The 20,048-nt window shown below is 35.6% G+C and overlaps 2 protein-coding genes across 10 annotated transcripts in view; one reads left to right on the top strand and one right to left on the bottom strand.

The window, feature by feature from the left end:
- Nucleotides 1-2,671, bottom strand: part of LOC102897639 (cytochrome c oxidase assembly protein COX11, mitochondrial) — an 18,879-nt gene extending 16,208 nt beyond the window's left edge. The window contains exon 1 of one of the 2 annotated variants that reach the window (XM_015599231.2): nucleotides 2,208-2,671. In XM_015599231.2, the coding sequence (XP_015454717.1) occupies nucleotides 2,208-2,570 (363 nt within the window). In that variant the 5' untranslated portion in view covers nucleotides 2,571-2,671. The remainder of the gene's footprint in view (nucleotides 1-2,207) is intronic. The other variant, XM_015599230.2, reaches the window with a different exon arrangement.
- STXBP4 (syntaxin binding protein 4) overlaps nucleotides 2,599-20,048 on the top strand; it is a 221,613-nt gene continuing 204,163 nt past the window's right edge. For 6 of the 8 annotated variants that reach the window (XR_001518050.2, XM_015599227.2, XM_025041773.1 and 3 more), the window contains exons 1-4: nucleotides 2,599-2,730; nucleotides 8,369-8,443; nucleotides 8,894-9,022; nucleotides 11,929-12,061. Coding sequence is in view for 7 of the 8 variants with exons in the window: in XM_015599227.2 (XP_015454713.1) it covers nucleotides 8,976-9,022; nucleotides 11,929-12,061 (180 nt within the window). In the remaining variant the exon portion in view is untranslated. Of the gene's footprint in view, nucleotides 2,731-4,248; nucleotides 4,314-8,368; nucleotides 8,444-8,893; nucleotides 9,023-11,928; nucleotides 12,062-20,048 lie in introns of all 8 variants that reach the window. The other 2 variants (XM_015599226.2, XM_015599228.2) reach the window with 2 other exon arrangements.

Consider the following 20,048-nt stretch of genomic DNA (forward strand, 5'->3'; position numbering starts at 1 on the left):
GGAAAGACTCCCAGCAAAATATAGTATTACTATCTTCTGCTTGTTACACAAGTCAGCTAGCTTCACTCAACTGCCATACATTATTGAACTAAATTATAATCCTAGAGGATGCATCAGAGGGCAAGCCTTTCCTCATCCTTGTTTAAAAGGTAAGCATATTCTTCTGCCCGAGGACTATAATGCTTATATTTTAAGATATAACTCCTTCTCCTGAAGAATTTGAGTTACTTGAATAAAGATTCCTTAATGTATTCTTTCTGACAAGCAGTCTTTGAATATAGATTCTTTAAATCTGTAAGTCTGATGATTAGAGAAGTTAAACAAGAATAGAAAAGGGCACTGAAGTGAAACTATGTCCTGGGCTCTAGTCTAGTTCTGCCACTAACTAGCTCCAAGAACTAAATCTTACTTTCTTTGGACTACACTTTCCATACTTGAGATCACTGTATTAAGTGGTTATACAATACCTTATTTTTGCCTCTAAAGTTCTGTGATTCCAAAATGAAAGAGATGCTCTTTTGGAAATGTCAGTATTTAACATCCAACTTTAAGATCCAAATTACAATAGTTTTTACTTTTCTGCCCTGCGCTTGCACACGTGTGCACAAAATATTGTCATTCACTTCAGTTTGGGGCAGGATTTCTCAACCTTGGCACTAGTGACATTTTGGGTTGGATAAATTTTGGTTGGGGGCGGGGAGATGTCCTGTGCAGTATTTGATCTTTATCAGTATCCCTAGCCTCTACCACCAGATACCAGTAGCATCTTCCTGCCTCACCTCCCAGGTTATGATAACCAAAAATGTCTTCAGACATTGCTAAATATTTCCCAAGGAATAAGATCCACCATCACCACCCCCCCCACACACATGGTCAGTGGAGATCTAGGCTTGCTGTTTTGGATTCAGTTCAGCTTCATTAACCAACTGGTAGTTTGGGGATTAATGCTTGGTCGAGGCTAGCATCTGATGAAAACTAATTTCATATTCAACACTCCTCCAGAAATCAAGCCATTGCACTTTCCCATATGAGGCTGAAGTTCGTCTGACTTCTATTTCAGTCATTATCGAAAAATAATGGTAAGTTCATCTGTTAAGTATGGGGGAAGTAAACCAAGCATTAACGGTGGCAACAAAGATTCTGAGGAATCTTGAAAATGCTAATTAATGACTCACTCTCAATCCAAGTCACTCTGATTTAATTGGTTAGGGATGTGATCTGGATGTCAGGATTTTAAATAGCTCACCAAGCGATTTCCATGTACAACATAGTTTGGGAGCTACTCTCAAACATTTACTGATGAAACCAATGTGTAGCTCTCTTGGCATGTATTTTAAACAGAAATTCCTGACCTCTACCCAGACCTAATCAGAATCCCTGGGTAGGAGAGCCCTGGCAAGTTTAAGCTCCACTGGTGATCGTAATGCTCAGCCAAAGTAGCAAACTACTAAAGAACTAAGGAGGGTGGGTATACCTGAACTAGGTGAAGTTGGCCTTTGCCAGTGGTTCTCAAACATTAGTTTGCATTCAAATCAGCTAGTGGGCTTATTAAAATAGATTGCTGGGTCCTGCCCCCAGAGTTCCTGATTCAGTAGCTCTGAAGTTGGCCCAAGAATTTGCACTCAAGTTCCCAGGTTATGTTGATACTGTTGGTCCAGGGGACCACAATTTGAGAAATATCTAGTGTCTGACCTAAAAGAGACCCCAGGGTGAGCACATTACAGTTATATAGTAACTGGGGTGGCGTACTCAAAGGCCTAATTCATGCCTCTTTATATGGCTAAAAAGCTACTCTCAGTTTAAGCACAAGTAAAAAGCGTATTTCTATTTCCAGGGTTAACGTTCGCACATAAACCATATGTGGTTCTCGGAATAAATGAATATAAGTTACATTTTAAAAGCGGGGCACGTGTGTAAGCAGTAAGAGTGCGGCTGATTAGATTGATGGATACCAGAGAATAGGCTGCGGACCCCTTTGGTGAGGTGTAGCTCAGAGACCTAGGAATTTCGCTGTGTAGTGTGGTCGGAACACAATCACCATGTCGGAATAATCGCCATGGGGTTTGAGCTCTACCTGTAGCTTTTTCACTAACTTCATTGGTGACCTTGGATAAGTCACCTTTTTGATCCTGCTTCCTCTTTGGCAGAGATAATCTCGGATATCCCCTGCAACATGACACTGCCCAGAGGGCAGAGCCGGCCCCTACCTGGCAATAGAGCCGATAAAGGGGCACGGCGGCGTAGGACGCCCCTAGCATGCCCACGGCGGCCGCGGCCACGTACGTGAGGACGGTCTTGTTCCGCCGCCGCCAGTCTTCCTCCTGCGCGCGCGTGAAAGGGTTCGTGCTCTTCGGCCGCCGCGGCAGCTGCACGGCCTGGTCTCGGGCTAGACCCGGGCGCCTCCATGTCCCGAGCCGCCTCAGCCCCCTCTCAGCACCTCTTGTCCCGCTCCTCCCCGGTCTGAAACACAGATCTGCCCTCTCCGCAACACTTGTCGGGGACCCGGGGTGGCTCCAGCGCCAGCCACAAAAAGCAGCACGACTCCATCCAGGAGACCACAGCGGTGTCATAGCGCCGGGAGAGAACACACGCCGGTCTCGGAGGTCAGATCTCGCGAGGCCTGCTCTGTCTCGCGATAACTAAGTTGAGCCAGCCGCTGCCTTGGCTACCAGGCTCCTCAAGAGGCAGCTTTTGTAGTGGAGCTACGGAGGCCGGGTTGCCCGGTTACGGGTAAGTTCGCGTTTTGCTTCCTGACTGTTCCACTTTGCTTCCCTCCAGTACCTATCTAACTTACATTTAGGAAAACGCTTTACATTCCTATGTGTGCATCATCATCACTTGGGTTTGTGTTCCTGATCTTCCTAAACTCCATGGGCCTTTGTCTCGACCTAGCGGCCCCCAGCGGCCGCTGTCCCGCGGTTTTTTTTACCTGGGGTACTCGGGATGCTGGCTTGCTACTTCCTGCCCTGTACTCAGGATCACCTGTCCCAAGAACTTTCCTGTGTTAACTAGAGCCCACTCGAACACTCACTCACATGTACGTTTCTCAGCCCCTGGGAAGCGACTTCCACTGCTGTGATACCCCTTAACTACTTGCCCAGTGAAAATCACCGCTTGTGGAGCGGGAGAGACATTATCAAACTGAAGTTTGTTTAAAGGAGAGTGTCCAGGATATAAGGATCATTTAAGAAAGGTCTAAAGGGAATGGGGATGTTCATCTTGGAAAAGAAACGTGTGTGGGGTGCGGGGGTGTGGGGTGGCATTAACTTTCTTCAGTTGTCCTACAGGACAAACTGGGACCTGAAGGGGACGGACAGCATAGCCGATTTTGCCGTAATGGAAATGAACATCTTTTTAGGAACTATAAAGTAGTGGTTAAGAGCTCAGATTCTGAGGTTAGTCAGGTCTGGAGTCATACCCCATGTCTTCACTTTCATCTTCTGTCTTTGAGGTCAAGTTTTATTTGACCTAAAACTTAATGGCCTTATTCGTAAAATAGGAATCGTAATAGTAATTGAGAATATGCATGTAATGTGATTTTCACAGTGTCTGAGGCATAGTAAAAAATTAGTAAATGTTAAGCCTTATTTCTAATGACCAGAGCAGTTAAAAAATTATCCCCACTTTATGGATGAAGAAAGTGAAGGCCTGAGAAATTAAATGATTTTAAGTCATTCAACATTTATTTATTTCACTCTTCACTGTGGGTCAGACCCTGTTCAGTCAACTGGATCTACAGCATAGAGATAGTCAAACTAGATCGCTTCTGTTATAGAGTTTACTTTTTTCTGAAGACTCAGGAGATAAGTAACATACTTAAATAAGGACATTTCAGATAGTAATCTGTACAATGAAGACAATGGAATAATGTAGTGTGATTGCAAATGATGATGAGGCGGAGGAGGAGTAAAGTCAAGTCTTAGTGAAGATGTGACATTTGAGTCTAGTCCTGAATGTTTATAAGGAGCTATCTATGTGGTGACAATTCCAAGCCATGCAAAGGCCCGGATACAAGAAAAAGCTAGATACCATGGAAGAAAAAGGCAAATGTGTTCCTAGCATCGTGACCAGGAAGAAAAGTAGTAGGAATTGGAGTCAGAGCAGGTATACAGGGGTCAGATAATACAGAGTCTTTTAAGTTATGTCCAAGGGTTTAGATTTTATTCTAAAAGTAATAGGAAACTATTGGTGAGTTTGAAGCATACAAGTGATATGATCTGATTCATATTTTTATTGGTTATGTTGCAGAGAATGGATTAAAGAGAGGACAAAAGTGGAAGTAGAATAGTTAGTAGGAAATTGCAGTAGTCCAGGTGAGTGCTGATGGTCACCTTGAGTGAATAATTGATTAACTTGTGATCACAAAGCCAGAAAATTGCAAAGCCAATAAAATCCAAGTATATTCTGATTCTTTTCTGCTCTGGCACAAAAATCTCAAGATTCTGCGATTCTAAAAATTTCTTGGTATTGTTTTATGAGAATATTTGAAAACTTTTTTTCATACATATCTCCCTTAATTCTTATACCAGATTGTCAACTCTTTCTGGACAAGACCAGTCATATTTTCAGTTTTTTACAGCATAGACTCAAACCCCATGCAAACGTTAGTGTCATTGAAAACAACAATACATTCCCTCCAACATTCTTTTTCTCTATATAATCCTTCCATGTAGCAACAGGTAGCAGTATATATCTATATGTCATAGTGTCTTTGTCTTGAACTCTATTATTTTATTTTATAATTGCAAGTGAAACTGTTCCTTTCCAAGGTACAGTAATCTTAATAGCAGTGAAGTAGTGTTGTCTGCAATTCTTGTGAGTCTGAGTGTGCTTGTAATATTGCATATCATTATGATAATTAATGCTAAATAATGGGTTCTATTGAATGAATGGTAACCCTTTAGGGCAAGGCTAGTACAACCTTGTTCTGTAGGTAGATCACAAACTTAAAATATCGGGCCAGATCAAGAATTCAGACTTGGCACCTTTAACTTGTAACATCATTCTTCAGCAGTAAATAATCCTTGTGAACTTTTTCTAGTTGCCTATGATAATGTCTAATTTTACATAGTAGATAAAATGGGTTGTTACTTTTCATACAGACCATTTTGAGGTGGGGAGGGCAAGCAAAATGGGTGAAGGTAGAAAAAGAAAGAAAAAAGTTATTTTGATAGTCATACAGTGTTTTCTTATCCGATTATTGGTTTTCAGGCTTTCTGAAGACCTAAGGGTTATAAAGATGTATTATTTTAAAAAGTTGGTTTCTAATTACCTTTTTGGCATTTTTAATAGATAATATAAATTAGTGAAATTGCAACTTAAATCTTAATATGTTAGTCACTGAACTGTATTTCTTAACTGTCTGTTTGCCTAATAAAACTTCTGGATTCATTGGACAATGTGAAGTACCTAACAATTATTCTAGCAGTACAAACAACTGTTTATTTGGTAGCTATTTATTGTAATATTTCCCTTGTAGCTAAAAAAGAAAGTAATGCATTTGAATAAATAGTAAGAACAAATGAATTCTAGTTTGCTTGAGAATAGGCTGGATAATCATTGTTTCCCAGTTAGATTACTGCACACTAATACCATAATGTTGCCTCAGTAAATCTTGATATCCTAGTTTTTTATTTCTTGGCATCTTCCTTTAAGCCACATGTTTCAGGGACTACTCCATTTGAAAGATCTTGGATAAGTTTATATGTTGATAGATAAGGTGAATTGAAAAGAGAAATCATCAGAAGAAGGCATTTATTTTTTTCAAGTAACATTTATCAAGATCAAGGCCAACTTTGTGGGTGCGTGACCTGTGCAGTTGCACAAGGCCCTACTCTTAAAAGGGCCCATGGCTTAGTTGGGCCCTGTACTTGGTTTAATTCTCTGCCGTCAGTATCTTGAAATAATTACTTTTTTAACAGGGGGCCTTGCATTTTCATTTCGTACTGGCCCCCAATATATTATATCTCATATGAACTGATGTTCCGACATAATTGAAGCTAAAACACAGCCTGTCTGGAATGAACAGAGGTTAAAGGTAAGAGATAAGACAAAAGGCAAATTCAGGTCTCTTGAGAATTCAGGTTGTATGACATAAGATCAAGCAAAAATCCAAACTCCTTACCATGGCTCATATGACTCTAGGTAATCTAGACGCTGCCTACTTCTCTAACTTCATCTCAGATCTTTCTCTGTCTGCAGTCACCATGCTCCAGCCACCCTTTTTTCTGTTTTGTAACTCCTTCCGCCCCAATTTCTTTGTTGCCTTGAGACCTTTTCTCTGCCTGGAATACTTTGTCCCTCAGTTTTTCTCCTGGCTGACCCATTATTTGGATCTTGGCTGGAACACTACTACCCAATCTAAATTAGCACTCCTCTGCCTAGTCGGGTTTAATCTTATCATCTTTTGGTATCTGAAAGTTAGTTTATTTTGCTGTTTCCTTTTTTATTGTTTTACTCCCAACACTAGAATGTAAATACCATAAGAGCAGGGACCTTGGATTGTTCAGCACAATATCACAAGCACTGAGCATAGTGCCTGCACATGATTGTACTGTGTACAGGTCTGGTGAATGAGTGCATGAGTGAAGCAAGCAGAAGGCAGTCAGATAGCCCAAGGAAACTTCTGAAAACAGTGAGCTGTTGCTCTGATGACAATCTCATGTTTTAAGAAATCTGGGACTCCTTCTTTGAAGCACTTTGTTTCCCATAGAATTGGGCTGTATGCTACATGCAGATGCTATATGTCCACCCCCAAGACAAATGAACAGCGTTCCTGAACTGTTTAGATTCCTGAGAGGAAAAAAAAAAGTACTAGTAGTTGGAAAATTGCCTTTGGGTACAGAATAAAGGAGATAGTAAAATAACCCTTGACTAATGTTTTCCATCTTGATTTTTCAAAACTTTGAAAAAAATCAATTAAGTAAAGTCTAGCCCAAGGAAGGGAGTCATTCCTGATTTTTGCCATTGTTCTTAAACAACTGTAGGATTGTATAAATAGCTAATGCTATCTTGAGCAATCTCCGATGTGATAAGATATACAAATTGCCAGTTTGTAAACATTGTTATTTTTTGTCTCTCCAAGTATGTTACTAAATCTATAGTTCTAACTTTACAACAAGCAATATTTACATTTTTAATATTAGTTCCATTGAATCTATAAACAATAGGTATTTATAACTTGTCAGTCACAAAATCCCAACAGATTATTTATAGGGTAGCCAGCACTATCATGCCCTTCTTATGTAATGAAATAACCGTAATATATAATTTCACTTCACAAATACTCTTTCCTTCTCCCCTTAAATTCCTTCTGAATGACCTGCCTGCAGGCTACCCCACCTAATTTAGAGATCAGACTGATTTTAGAGATTTTGAAGAGAAATTTAAAAACAAAATTCTCTCTTCTAAAAACACTGGGAGGCTTGTAGTTTAATAAACCAGGGATAGAATTTTCTATTCATAGAGCCAAAAAAAGAACCTGTACAGGTCATTTTATGACTGACCTTGTAATTCTACACTTGAAAAAACTGGGCAGCGGAGTAGTTAGGTGGCTGCTCAAAGTTACATGGCTACTGGGCAGTGGAAATGAAACTCAAATGCGGGTATCTTAACTTCTAGGCCAGTGCTCTTCCTGATGCAGTGCACTTCCAAATATAGAACCATTGGCAAAGAGAACTCCAAAGTGTTTCTTTTCTAAACAGAATAATTTCAGGTGAAATTAACATTAAATACTGGAATTAAATTCTTTCATTTATTCATCAACACTGTGAGTTTATACTCTTTGTAATCCTTTACTCTCATATCAGTGGTCTCTTTGGAGGGTAAGAAGATACAAGCCAAGGTCAAGCTGCATGTTTAACTGAAAATCAGATTAAAAGAAATTTTTTAAATTATAGTATAAATGATTTACAACTAAATAGCACATATTTAAAGTGAAACAATTTGCTAAGTTTTGATATGTCTATCCATCTGTAAAACTGTCACTACTATTTTCTGTACTACTATAAAGAAACAGGCTTGGAGAAGTCTAGAAGCTCAGATTAGAACCCAGGTCTATCCAATTTCAAGGTCCACGCTCTAGGCCCTGCAGCCTGAGTTCTGGCTGGGAAAACAACCAACTGTTTCCCATTGTGTGGGAAAAGTGCACAATCTCTGTGAATCTAGCTATTCATTTCTTTAAGATGGTTGTGCTAACTGATCCTAATATCTTTTTCATCTTCAAGTTTCTATACTGCATTCATATTTCTTATGCAGAAGGGGTAAATCCCTATTTAAATGAAATTTTTTAATTGAATGAAACTGCACTAATTTTCACAGTGGAGGTATAAGAGCTATACAAAATAATATATATTTTTTCTTTTAATAGGAAAATATTGAAGAAGCTTGGAGTAACACGAGTCAGAGTAATAAAGGATCTGCAGGAAATCCCTCAAGACAGTTGGTGAGACAATCAGAATTTCTGTTTTCTTCAACAGTGTATTGTATAAGTATTTTGTAGACATTCTGACTATAAACTTCTTAGCTTCGTGCTTTTATTATTATGTGTTTGTTAAGGTTACTAATGCGGAAGCTATAATAGCTACCCAAAGCTTAATTGTATTTGTTTCTGCCAGAAAATGCAGATTTTATATAGATATAAATGTTGATAATGATATAAATGTGTTCCTGTAGCTCTGTCCATCCGTCTGTCTATCTACAGAACTATTTTTACATTTCTCAGATAATATAAGCAATTACTAAAGTAACATAGCCCAAAATATATAACATATATCTAACATTTATACATAGGCACATATTGTTTACGTACCAAGTGTTATATAATGTTTTTATGCAAAGTTTAAAGCAAATTTGACTTCTCTAAGACATGACAATTTATTTTCCACTTCTCCAGTCTTAGGAAAAGAAGAATTTATAGACTTCATCAAGATCTTCATTTACGCAACTGTTAACTTGAAGGCTATCGTGGTGAAACCATGAATAAAAATACATCTGCTGTAGCATCATCCAGTCTACTTGAAAAGTAATTTTTAATTTAAATTTAGTATGTTTTGGATGATCATAGTAGAATATTAATGAACATTTGGTAAAAGTTTTAAACAGCTAACAACCTATGATCTCTGCCTAGTTTTAACTTGTAATACTCTTATTATAATTAAAGTTGAACAGCAGAACTATTTTTAATAGCAATAAAAGTAATATAAATTCTTAACAATAGAGGAATTTTAAAATAAGATCCTTCCAAGTAAATACACTGTTGAGATTAAAAAAATAAGGATGCTTTACTGAAACAATAATATATACTGGAGATTATGTGTGTTTCCATTGAAGGAAGTTCACATCTAGAGATTACTGGAGGTGCCTAGTGAGATACCTTTGTTTACATCTTCATTTCTCCCATTTGTAGGCTTCGCTCCTTTATAGCCTTGGAACCTAATGTCCCATCAAGAATAGGCTGAAGTCCTGAAATACAAGACAGCAGAACATTTTAGACCCTGTCCTTTCTGCCTGTTTTCTAACTAATTGATTATTGCCCTATTAGCAGAGAGGTCTTCCGACACTAATGCTGAATTCAGTATAATGCAACTCTAACTCGTATGCTATGTAGAGAGCAAAATATTTAAAAACAGGGAGTTTGTAAGATTTTAAAATTTTTTTCTTTCATTCTATTTTTTTTATTATCTAACTTTTAAATATGAATTTTCTTAAAGATATACAGCAGATCCTCAAATAACTGTTTTATCCAACATCGTTACATTATTAATGTCGATGACATGCTATATAACTTAACTCTTGTTTATGTCAATTAACCAATGATAAAATGTGTTTCATTATATATCCTTTTGCTTAAAGTGGCAGAACCCATCAATGATGTTAAGTGAGGACTTACTATAGTTAGAATTTATATGGTAGAAACTAAGAAAGCTTTTTCTAAAAGCTATAATCATATAAGATGTGAAGTAAATTTTTTTAATACCAGCTTCAATTTTTTGATATGTTTGAAGATAGCTGGATGTCCTATATTCAGCAATGGCTTTGATATACCAAGGAAGCACATTTTGCCTCTGGAGTAAGACAGACTGGGTTGACGTTGCTGTTCTCCAGCTTTGTAACCTCAGGCCACCAAGTTTACTTCCCCAGATTTTCATTCCTTTAGAAGAATGATGTGCAAGGACATGTATAGACCTAGAGGGTATTATGCTAAGTGAAATAAGTCAGACAAAGACAGACAAATACCATATGATTTCACTTATCTGTGGAATCTAAGGAACAAAATAAATGAACAAACTAAACAAAAACAGACTCATAGGTACAAGAGAACAAAACTAATGGTTGCCAGATGGGAGAGGGGGTTGGGGAGCTGGGTGGAAAAGGTGAGGGGATTAAGCAGTACAAATTGGTAGTTACAGAATAGTCGTAGGGATGTAAAGTACAGTATAAAGAATATAGTCAGTAATATTGTAATAACTATGTATAATGCCAAGTGGGTACTAGACTAATTGGAAGGATCACTTTATAAATTATATAAATGTCTAATCACTGTTTTGTACATCTGAAACTAATATAAAAGAATATTGAATGTCAACTCTAATTGAACAATAAAAATTAAAAAGAAAGAAAAACGAAAAATGAGGGTAATACTTTTAGGGATTTTATAAATACTAAATTGGCATTGTGTGTGTGTGTGTGTAGTTTAGCACAGTACCCAGTACATGATAAATAAGCAGGTAGCCCTAAACCTTATTTTAGACTTTATTAACCAGTAAAAGTCACTGCTCTGATCAGCGTGGTCAGAAACATAACTTGGGGGTATACCTTTCACAGAATTCTTTTGACAGTTTCTTCTTTTCTAATGGCCTTGCTCTTATGTTTAACAGAAATTATAGCTGGAGTAGTTCTTTGTACTAGGAAAATGCTCTTTCTAAATTAAAGATTTTTGAAATTCAAATGGAGGTTACATTTATTTTGCTTTAAATGGCCACAAACATATCTTTTAAAGTCACTTACCTAATTCATTAAAATGTTTAGTATTGCAGTTTTTTAATGTAGTCTAAAAATCAACTAAACACAAATATTTTCAGTCACCTTTAATAAATTTAAAAATTTATCTCAATACTATTTTAAAAATATTTTTAAAGTATTTTTCTTTGTTCTCCAAAGAAATAAGCATTATTGTTATAGTTTCTTTTATGGTTTGTTTTGTAGAGAAAATTAAAAATACAAGTAAGAAATTCCATCTGATTGTTTTTGTATCATCATACTTTTTTAATGCTTGTTTAGTTTTATTTTTTCCATCTTTTTTTATTTTTAAAATTTTTAAAATATTTTTTTCTTACGTATTTGACCCCCTTTACCCCATCTAATTCCCCCCTTTCTCCTCCCTGCTACCCTTTTGTAACCACTATTCTATTGTCCATATCCATGAGTCTCTTTTGTCCTGTTCATTTGTCGCTTTTAGGTTTATATCCCACATATAAGTGATATGTGGTTTTCAGTTTTTTCTGTCTGGCTTATTTCACTTAGCATGATTATCTCAAGGTCCATCCATGTTGTCGCAAATGGCAGTATTTCATCCTTTCTTATGGCTGAATAATATTCCATTGTATATATATGTACTACAGCTTCTTTATCCAGTCATCTATCGTAGGACACTTCGGTTGCTTCCATGTCCTAGCCACTGTGAATAATGCTGCTATGAACATTGGTGTGCAAATATCTTTTCGGATATAGGTTTTCGAGTCTTTGGGGTAAATACCCAGTAGAGGGATTGCTGGATCATACACCATACTTTTTAAAATGTAGTTCTTAGTATGTACTGAGCATTTTGAGTTTTGTAGATATAAGAATTTTGTCTAACAAGTAGTTTAAAGAAAAAGTAGGTACAAATCTGTAGGCTAACCTATGAGCGCTAATTTACTTTTATCTTAGAGATCCTGCCTTTCAGATGATTACAGTTACCAAGGAAACAGGCCTTGGTCTGAAGATCCTTGGAGGAATTAACCGAAATGAAGGTCCCTTTGTGTATATTCAGGAAATCATTCCTGGAGGAGACTGTTACAAGGTAAAAATGAATAAAAATAACCTTTCACCAAGAAAACAAAACCACTAGTGATAAGGTTTGTTTTTCTACTTCATCAACATATTTTTAGTATTAGCTGAATGTCTATTGTGACCATTTCTCAGTGAAGATACGAAAGAACTGGAAGATAGACCTTTCCCCTCAAGGACCTTTAATCCAACAAATGAATATGAAATAAATATGACAATAACAGATTTCAAGCTCTAACTAAAGGTTATATATTTTTCAATTTTATACGGTTTAACTCATATCCTGTGGCTGGTAGAGCAAAAGTATATTTGAAGATGTCTTAGCTATCCACTGCTCTGAGTTTGGATTAAGTTAGATCACTTAAACTTGAACTACATTCATTAGGCCTCTTCTAAATGCAAAACAAAACAAAATAAATAAAAATACTCAGCAGATAAAATTCACTTATTTCTGAATTTATGGGAATCCTTGTTGAGTTTGTTAATTGTATCACTAAGTTGCTTACATGAAAAATTCAATTTAGAATCCATTTGAGAAATCAAATTTATATTTAAGACCAGAAAATATCCTTTTTTAGAATTTAGAAAGTCTTACTCTCCTTTTCAATGTAAGAAATACGTAAATCATGAGTTCCCTTTTGCTCTGCTTGCTAGAAAGCTCAGACCCAAACTTGAAACACAATACCAGTGACTTAGTTATCAAACTGGTTACTATATTTACATTCTCATTTCTCTTGGATGTCATTTGCTATTTTAGTTTTACTAATGTGATTATATTTGTCTTTTATTGAAAATTGTCTTCAGTATGTTGGATGTATACAGGATATAAAGAATTTAATAAAATATTAATATTAAGCTGGATAGTATGAGAAAGTATTCTCTTATCATTAGGTTTGTTCATATTGTTGTTTTCTTATTGATCTAGTTGTTTTGGTTGAATAAATAGTCCTACTCTTACTCCATTCCCACTCCAAACACTTGATTAGCAACCAGTTTATCTAGTTAACTGGATTTTTTTCTTTGTTAAGAAAAAATCAGTTTCTTAATAACTTCCAAAAATAATAGAAGTGACTTTAATTGTTTCAGGCTTGCTGAGATAATAAGGTATCTTCCAAATTCATGAGTTATAAGTATTATACAATGACTTTAGGACATTATAATGATATAAACTTTTGGCTATTGAATTTAAATTATTAACCAAATAAGAGCATATTTAAATGCTAAGTTCAAATAAATTCAAACAAAAAATGAAATTTTTCTTCTAAGAATCAAAATATTTAGTACTACTTTAGTTTTGAAGATGAGGTGCATTCGTGTGTGTATGTGTGTGTGTTCAGTATAGCTAAGGTATTTCTTAGACTACACTTGATATAATGCAATAATAGATCACGGGACCTAACGGAATAAAAATATTCTTTTAAGACAAGTATCAATTTGTGCTTTTATATTCGCATGAAAAATAGTTGTAATTAAAGTAATAAGTTGATGGCAGCGGTGCTGAGTGACTTTTCATCAGCTGTCAGTGATAGCAGACTAAGAAATTATCCCCATAATATATATTTTCTCTTACTGGCTTTCTTAAAATTTCATTGTTTGAAAGTATATTAAAAGGGAAAGCCTGTAATGGACCATATTCTATATTTACCACTAGAGAGCAGCACAGAGTTATTAATGTTCTTTAACTCTACCTGGTTCTATCCAAGAAAACAGCCAAAGTAGTGAAAGGTGCAGACAGAAAAGAGGAAGTTTGTAATGCTTACATTTCTTTTTGGATACTTCCTCATGATGGAGAGTTATATGCATATTTACTCTGCAAATACAAAGTGGATGCTATTTTATTTTAAAATATTTTAAAAATAAATAATAATAGCATTACTGTCTTATACTGTGTTAGAATGTTAATAAATTCCTAATCTGCACAAAATTTCTGCATAGTAGGTATATTCATGGAATAGGGAACATGGGATCATAAGATTATCCTTATTGTTGAACTCAGCAACTGTTAATATTTTTTAAATGCATATGAGTGCTTTAACTTGCTCTAATTTTAACATTTTTTTCAGAACTAACAGTAGGGCGATCTCGAATTTATAGACGAATTATAATCCATTTATATCCCTAAACCTAATATGTTAGGGGATTATTGAAACTCAGAAGGAATCTTTAATTAATCATAGTTAGCTGTTTACCTCCCTATCCTCCACCCTCATACACACAAATGTTTTCCACCTGGCAAATATGAAATGCATATGGGTTCAGTAACCAAAATATGTTTCTTTGAAAAGTATATTCAGAGTTTAAATTTGGGATATCTTGAAAACATATCTAGTTCAAATAAGAAAGATTAGCCAAGCTTAAGAGCCAGAGGCGGTCTATAGGTTGAGAAGAAATATACTAGGTACTGAGTTAAGGAATTATGAAAACTCCAAGACCCTTTTCACCCCAACAGCCAGTCCATATCAGTCTGAAGTCCTCAACATTCAATCTTAGACTTTTTTCTGGCTTAGATATTCTTTTGAGCTTTATACCCACATATCTAATCACTTCATCAACATTTCCACTTGGATATCTTAAAAGCATCTCAAACTCAACATAATTGTGGCAGGATCTTGATAGTTGTACCGCATCCTCATCTGCCCATCTCTTCTCAAACAGGACCTCTTCCATGTTCCCAATCTTGATGAGTGACACCTTCTGTTTGCACAAAGTAAGAAAACCTAATAGCATCCTAACTACTACCTTTCCCTTAACACCCATAACCAATTCATTAGCACATACTTTTGACTTTTTGACTTCTTACTCTCTAAATATCTCATGAACCCACCAGTCTCCACTGCCATCACCATAGCTTAAACTACCATCAGTTTTTATTAGACTTCACAATATCTTTGTCTGCTCTTAATGCACCATACCTATTTCCCTCCCAGCCTATCTTACTAATACTACTATAAAATGTGACTTTTGCTCTTGACTTCTCTTGCTCTCCATCTGTATGCTTCCAGAGTGACGTTCTTTCGGTTCCTAGAAGGGCCCAGGTGCTTTCTCATTTCAGCCCCCACTCCCTCCCTCTTTTTCCTGTTACTTCCAGATATCAATTCAAAGACCAGTTTCTAAGGAATGTGTTCCTTGACCCCCACCCCCACCCCCAGGTTAGGCCAGGTTTTTGATTGCTACATGTGCTTCTCAATCCTCTTCCTTCCCTTCATATCACCTATCTCAGTTTGTAATCGTAAACTATCTCTGTGATTGTTTTATCTACTGCACCTGAACCATAGACAGTGCATTTCCTAAGTGCAAGGATTCTGTCTGATTTTATTCACGATAAAAATCTTAGTCCCCAATGTGATGCCTGACACATACTGATTGCTCAATTAATATTTATGAATGAATGAATGAGTGAATGAATGAGTCATTCATTCTTAGTCATTCTGTCATGTTTCTGCAAATTACTGATCTGCCTGTTTACCATTTCACTGCCACCATCTGGGCTCCACACCAAAGTACCTCTCCTCTTGGCCTTTTGCATCAGATTCTGGACAACAGATTGAAGTTTTCAAATGTTTTTGTTTGTTTCTTTGTCTTTCTGCTAGTAGTGTAAGGAAAGGAGGCAGGAATTAAATGCTTTCCTTCAAACCTGAAACATTATTTTCTCTCTGAAATTGAGATGGGTCTTACAATCAAGTCATAATGTATTGGCAGCATATTTTTCTCTTAGTGATATTTAAAATAATGTTACATCTTACAATCAGTGTCCTCTTAGATTTGATGAATTCACGACCTTTTTTTTTTTTAGTGAAAACTCATAGGTATAGGCAAAGATCACAAAGATATAGATATTAATGGTTAGTCATTGTTCACAAAGGATTGAAGTAGGGCATATTTAACTTTCAGAGGAAGTCTATTTTCAGAATGTGCTGAGCATATCACTGGAACTGGGACCAAGAGTTTTTAGATAGAGAGGACCAGAACCTCTGGATAGCAAAGGGTAAAGAAACTCATCCCATTGGTGGAGCTAAAGAAGTAACAGCTGAGAGGGCTCACTTTGCAATGTCATTCTTTTTCCTTTCTTGCTATTATTATCTCTGTTAAAGCCACCTTTATTTCTTCTGTTTCCTGGAACTTATTAATTTATTGTGGATTTATTCTGTACCTGGCACTATTCTGGGAGAACAATCACGAAAAGGACGTGGTTCTGGCCAATTGAAAGAATCAGGGCTGCTAGTTTGGAAGTTACTGAATTAATATTCTCTAATGGGAAGAAAAAAGATATAAGGATAGTAAAATATAATGACAGTACAAAATAAGTGCAGTAATATTGGTAAGTAAAAGTATTTTGGGGGCTAAGAGAAAGGAACAATTAATAAATCTAAGGAGCTAGGGAAAACTTACAGTAGCAATAATGTTTGATTTTGGCTGTGAGGTTTAAGAGAGTTCATCAGATAAAGAAGTGGCGGGGTGGGTGGTATCATTCTTGGTAGAAATTAAGGTTTGAAGAACATTTTCTGAGACTAGAATACAGAATTTATATGCTGAAAAGGGAAGGTGGATGATGAGGCTAGAAAAAGTAGATTGCAGCTAGTTTGTTTTCCTGAGTTTGGGAAGTTAAGGAGTTTCAACTTTTCTACCAGTGAGCAGCCATCACAGATTCTTAATTTAAGAGTAACGAGATTAAATTTGTTAGCAGTGTGAAAATTGCTCGTAACAGATTTGGGATTCTGATTCAATTCACCTTTATTTAATACCTACAGTGTGCTAGGGTTTTTATATTTGTTATTTAATTATGACACCAACTTTGTGTGAGAGGTATTTATCCCCACTTTACAGCTGAAGAAATGAAGTCTTGCAGAGGTTAAACAGTTTGCTTAGATTCACATGAATAACTGGTATTAAAAGGGTACCTCCAGTTGACAATTTATGACAGCCTGGGAAAGGAATCCAAAGGCTTGCAGGAGCACTTCTTAGTATTTAGGAATAATGAGTCAGTAAAATCAGAGTCAGATTGTATAGGTGGTTTCTGATAATAAGGTAACATGTTATTAAGAAAACTATGTAATATAATCTGAAAATGAACAGTTGGTAGTTTTTAATAGAAGTGTTTAAGTGGTCAGGAATACATTATTATTTCAATGTCTTTATAAATGTCAGTGTGAAGAATTCAGACTCAGGTTGGACATGTGAAAGTGCTTGGCACCTTGACTGTCATGTTGTGCAGTTGCTCAGTAACTGCTGAATCAGAATCTAGACTGTGGAAGAGGCCTCTGAAGTTACTATCTTCACATATACATTAATCCAGCTGGGGCAGAATTCACTGGTTTTGAATGCCAGACTTTTACAGAAATAGCTTTGTTTTAGTTTGCAGGTTCTGACTTTTAAGCAGGTTCAGAAATTCACATGATCAGCTAAGATTTTATTCTAGGAAGCAAAGAAAAAAATCCACTGCTGTGAAAACTTTTTAGAAAGAAAAATACATATAAACACCAGAAGCCAAAGTCAGAAGGCATTATTCTTCCTCTCTCCTGACTCTTGTCCTGCTGGAAAATGCTACTCCAGTACATCAGTGTACTTTAATATAAGATATGTTAAATTGCCTTTATGAGAGCTTTTTCTTCTGTACTGCGTGAGAGGAGAATGTGGGAGGTAGTAGGTCAGCCTAAACCCTATTGCCTACCTCTATTTTCAGTAGCCTTTTTCTTTGCAACCTTAACAACCAACTGTGATTTCTGTAAGACACATAGATGTAAGAGCTGCTTCAACCAATTTAGAATTTAGTTCTGTGTTCCTTCTGGAGGAGATTGTACTCCTCCGCCCCTATCTTTTCTCTGTCTCTCTCTTTTATATGAACATCTAACTAGCAAGTTGTAGAGCTCATATTTGAATTCAGGTCTATCCGGTTGCCAAACTTCAAGCTCTTTCCCGTTTAGTCCACTGCCTTTGAAAGCTCCTGCCCAAATGAAAGACAGTCGAGGTGCCATCTGTCTTATAGTCATCATTACAGAATCTTCTCTTTTCAAGGAAGCTTAATAAAAGGAACTGTTAATCCCAAGAATGTTTAGATTAACACGAAGTAACCTAATATTTACTATCTACCTCCCCATTTCTAAAAGAGTCTTTGTTTCCATATCAGTGACCTTTAAATGCTTTGCACAATTAAGGCAAGACTTTTCTTCATTTTTTCCCTTTTCCCCCTAAATTGTTGCCAGGCTTTAGGATACAAGTCAATAGCAGTATAGTCATTAAATTTCAGTTACAGTCTACCTTATTAAACTCATTCGAATGAGGAATTATTTTGCAGATTCCAAAAGGTCTAGATCTGGATTTAATAATGACATATATTTGATTCTATTAATTTATTTTAAAATTAGATTAGAAACTTCTCTATTTGATTTTTACTCTGAATGCCAGTTTTAGAACATAGAACCAAAATCTAATTCAGCTCATTAGGCACATTATTGGGGCAAACATCGGGGGATGGAAATTTATTTTCATATTTATGGTATAATATTTGATACGTACAAAAGGATATTGGAACACACATCTAACTTACAAAGCATAATAATAAAATGAACACTTATGAATTCACTTAGAGTTCACCACTTGACTTAAAAATTAGAAATTTAAGTACTATCAAGGCTTCCTGTGTGCTTTCCCTTTGTTATATTCTCCACCCTCCCACCTGGAAATAAGCACACTAGAATTTTGTTTATTCTTCTCTTTTATTAGCCTTATTTTGTCAAATAAGGTTATTTTTCTTGTTTGCTACCATTTCACCTTAACATTGAGTAAATGACTGTCCTCAAACTAAAATTTAGCATATTAAATTGCATACCAATGCACATAAGTGTCTAAGGGTAGTTTGGGTATAGTTGATTTAAATGCATATGTAACCAAATTCTGTAATAAGATTTGGGCCCAGGCAATACAGAACTGTGTTTACAGAATTTTACAAAATCAGCTCTTTCATTTTACTGAACATATAGAATCCATATGGTAGATACTTCCTCCATATTGCTTTGTCTTTTCTAGCATTACTATTGTGTTTTACTACCTGTGGAAGGAGGAGAAAAATCACTCGTGAATGTAGCAAATGTATGTTATGTTCTCTGACTCTGCTAGTTATATTTAATCACATATTCAGAAAATACAATTTAGTTTTCAAATTTTATATAAAATTTTAAATTGTCTTTTTGGTTTAATTTTTTTGTAATGCTTATAATTCAGAAGGATTGTAGTATAATTATGCATTTAGATTATAATATCTTTTACACACTATTTGAGATAACATGTTCCCATAATATTTTTTGATAAATATTTTACATTTATTTAATCATTTTCCTATATACTCAGTATTTAGTGTAAGAGCACTAAATGTCTTTTTTAAAAAAAAAAACAAAAAGAATTATTGTTATTTAGCAGTAAAGTAAACATAAATCATCATCATTGTATATAATATAGTTTGGATCAAAGATCAGTTATCTTACTAGGGAATACTTTGAAGAAGGATATTTCTGTGACTTTGTGGAATTTACTTAAATGCCATAGATGAAAATCTAGCTTTTTAATGACATAAGCTTCTTCCCTTGTTATTTAAATAATGTTTTCCTTCTTTGTACAAGTGATAAATTCAGAAGTATCTTAGGAACTGAAAATGAACAGAGCTCATTCTTATTTTCCAATTTGAATTAAGAGAAGACAGATAAAGACTGAGAAACTTGCCTAACAAATACATTAAATCTTGTAACCGATATACACTTATTCATTTAGGCTAGTTATAGGCAGAGCTTAAACTTAGCAAAGACAAAGCCAATCAGAAGTGGTCATTATTAGTAGCACATGACCAAAGCTATTTGTACAACCAATTAGGCCTGAGCAGATCCAATAAAGAAGGTGTTTGACCATAAGCTGAAATATGAGTAGTATCAATATAATTAAGATCTTTGATTGAATTTTTAAAAATTCTTCCTGTAGAATAATAAATCCTAATGATTTGGTGGGATGAAAGA

Source organism: Pteropus alecto, unplaced genomic scaffold (genome assembly GCF_000325575.1).
Source record: "Pteropus alecto unplaced genomic scaffold, ASM32557v1 scaffold98, whole genome shotgun sequence".
NCBI lineage: Eukaryota > Metazoa > Chordata > Mammalia > Chiroptera > Pteropodidae > Pteropus > Pteropus alecto.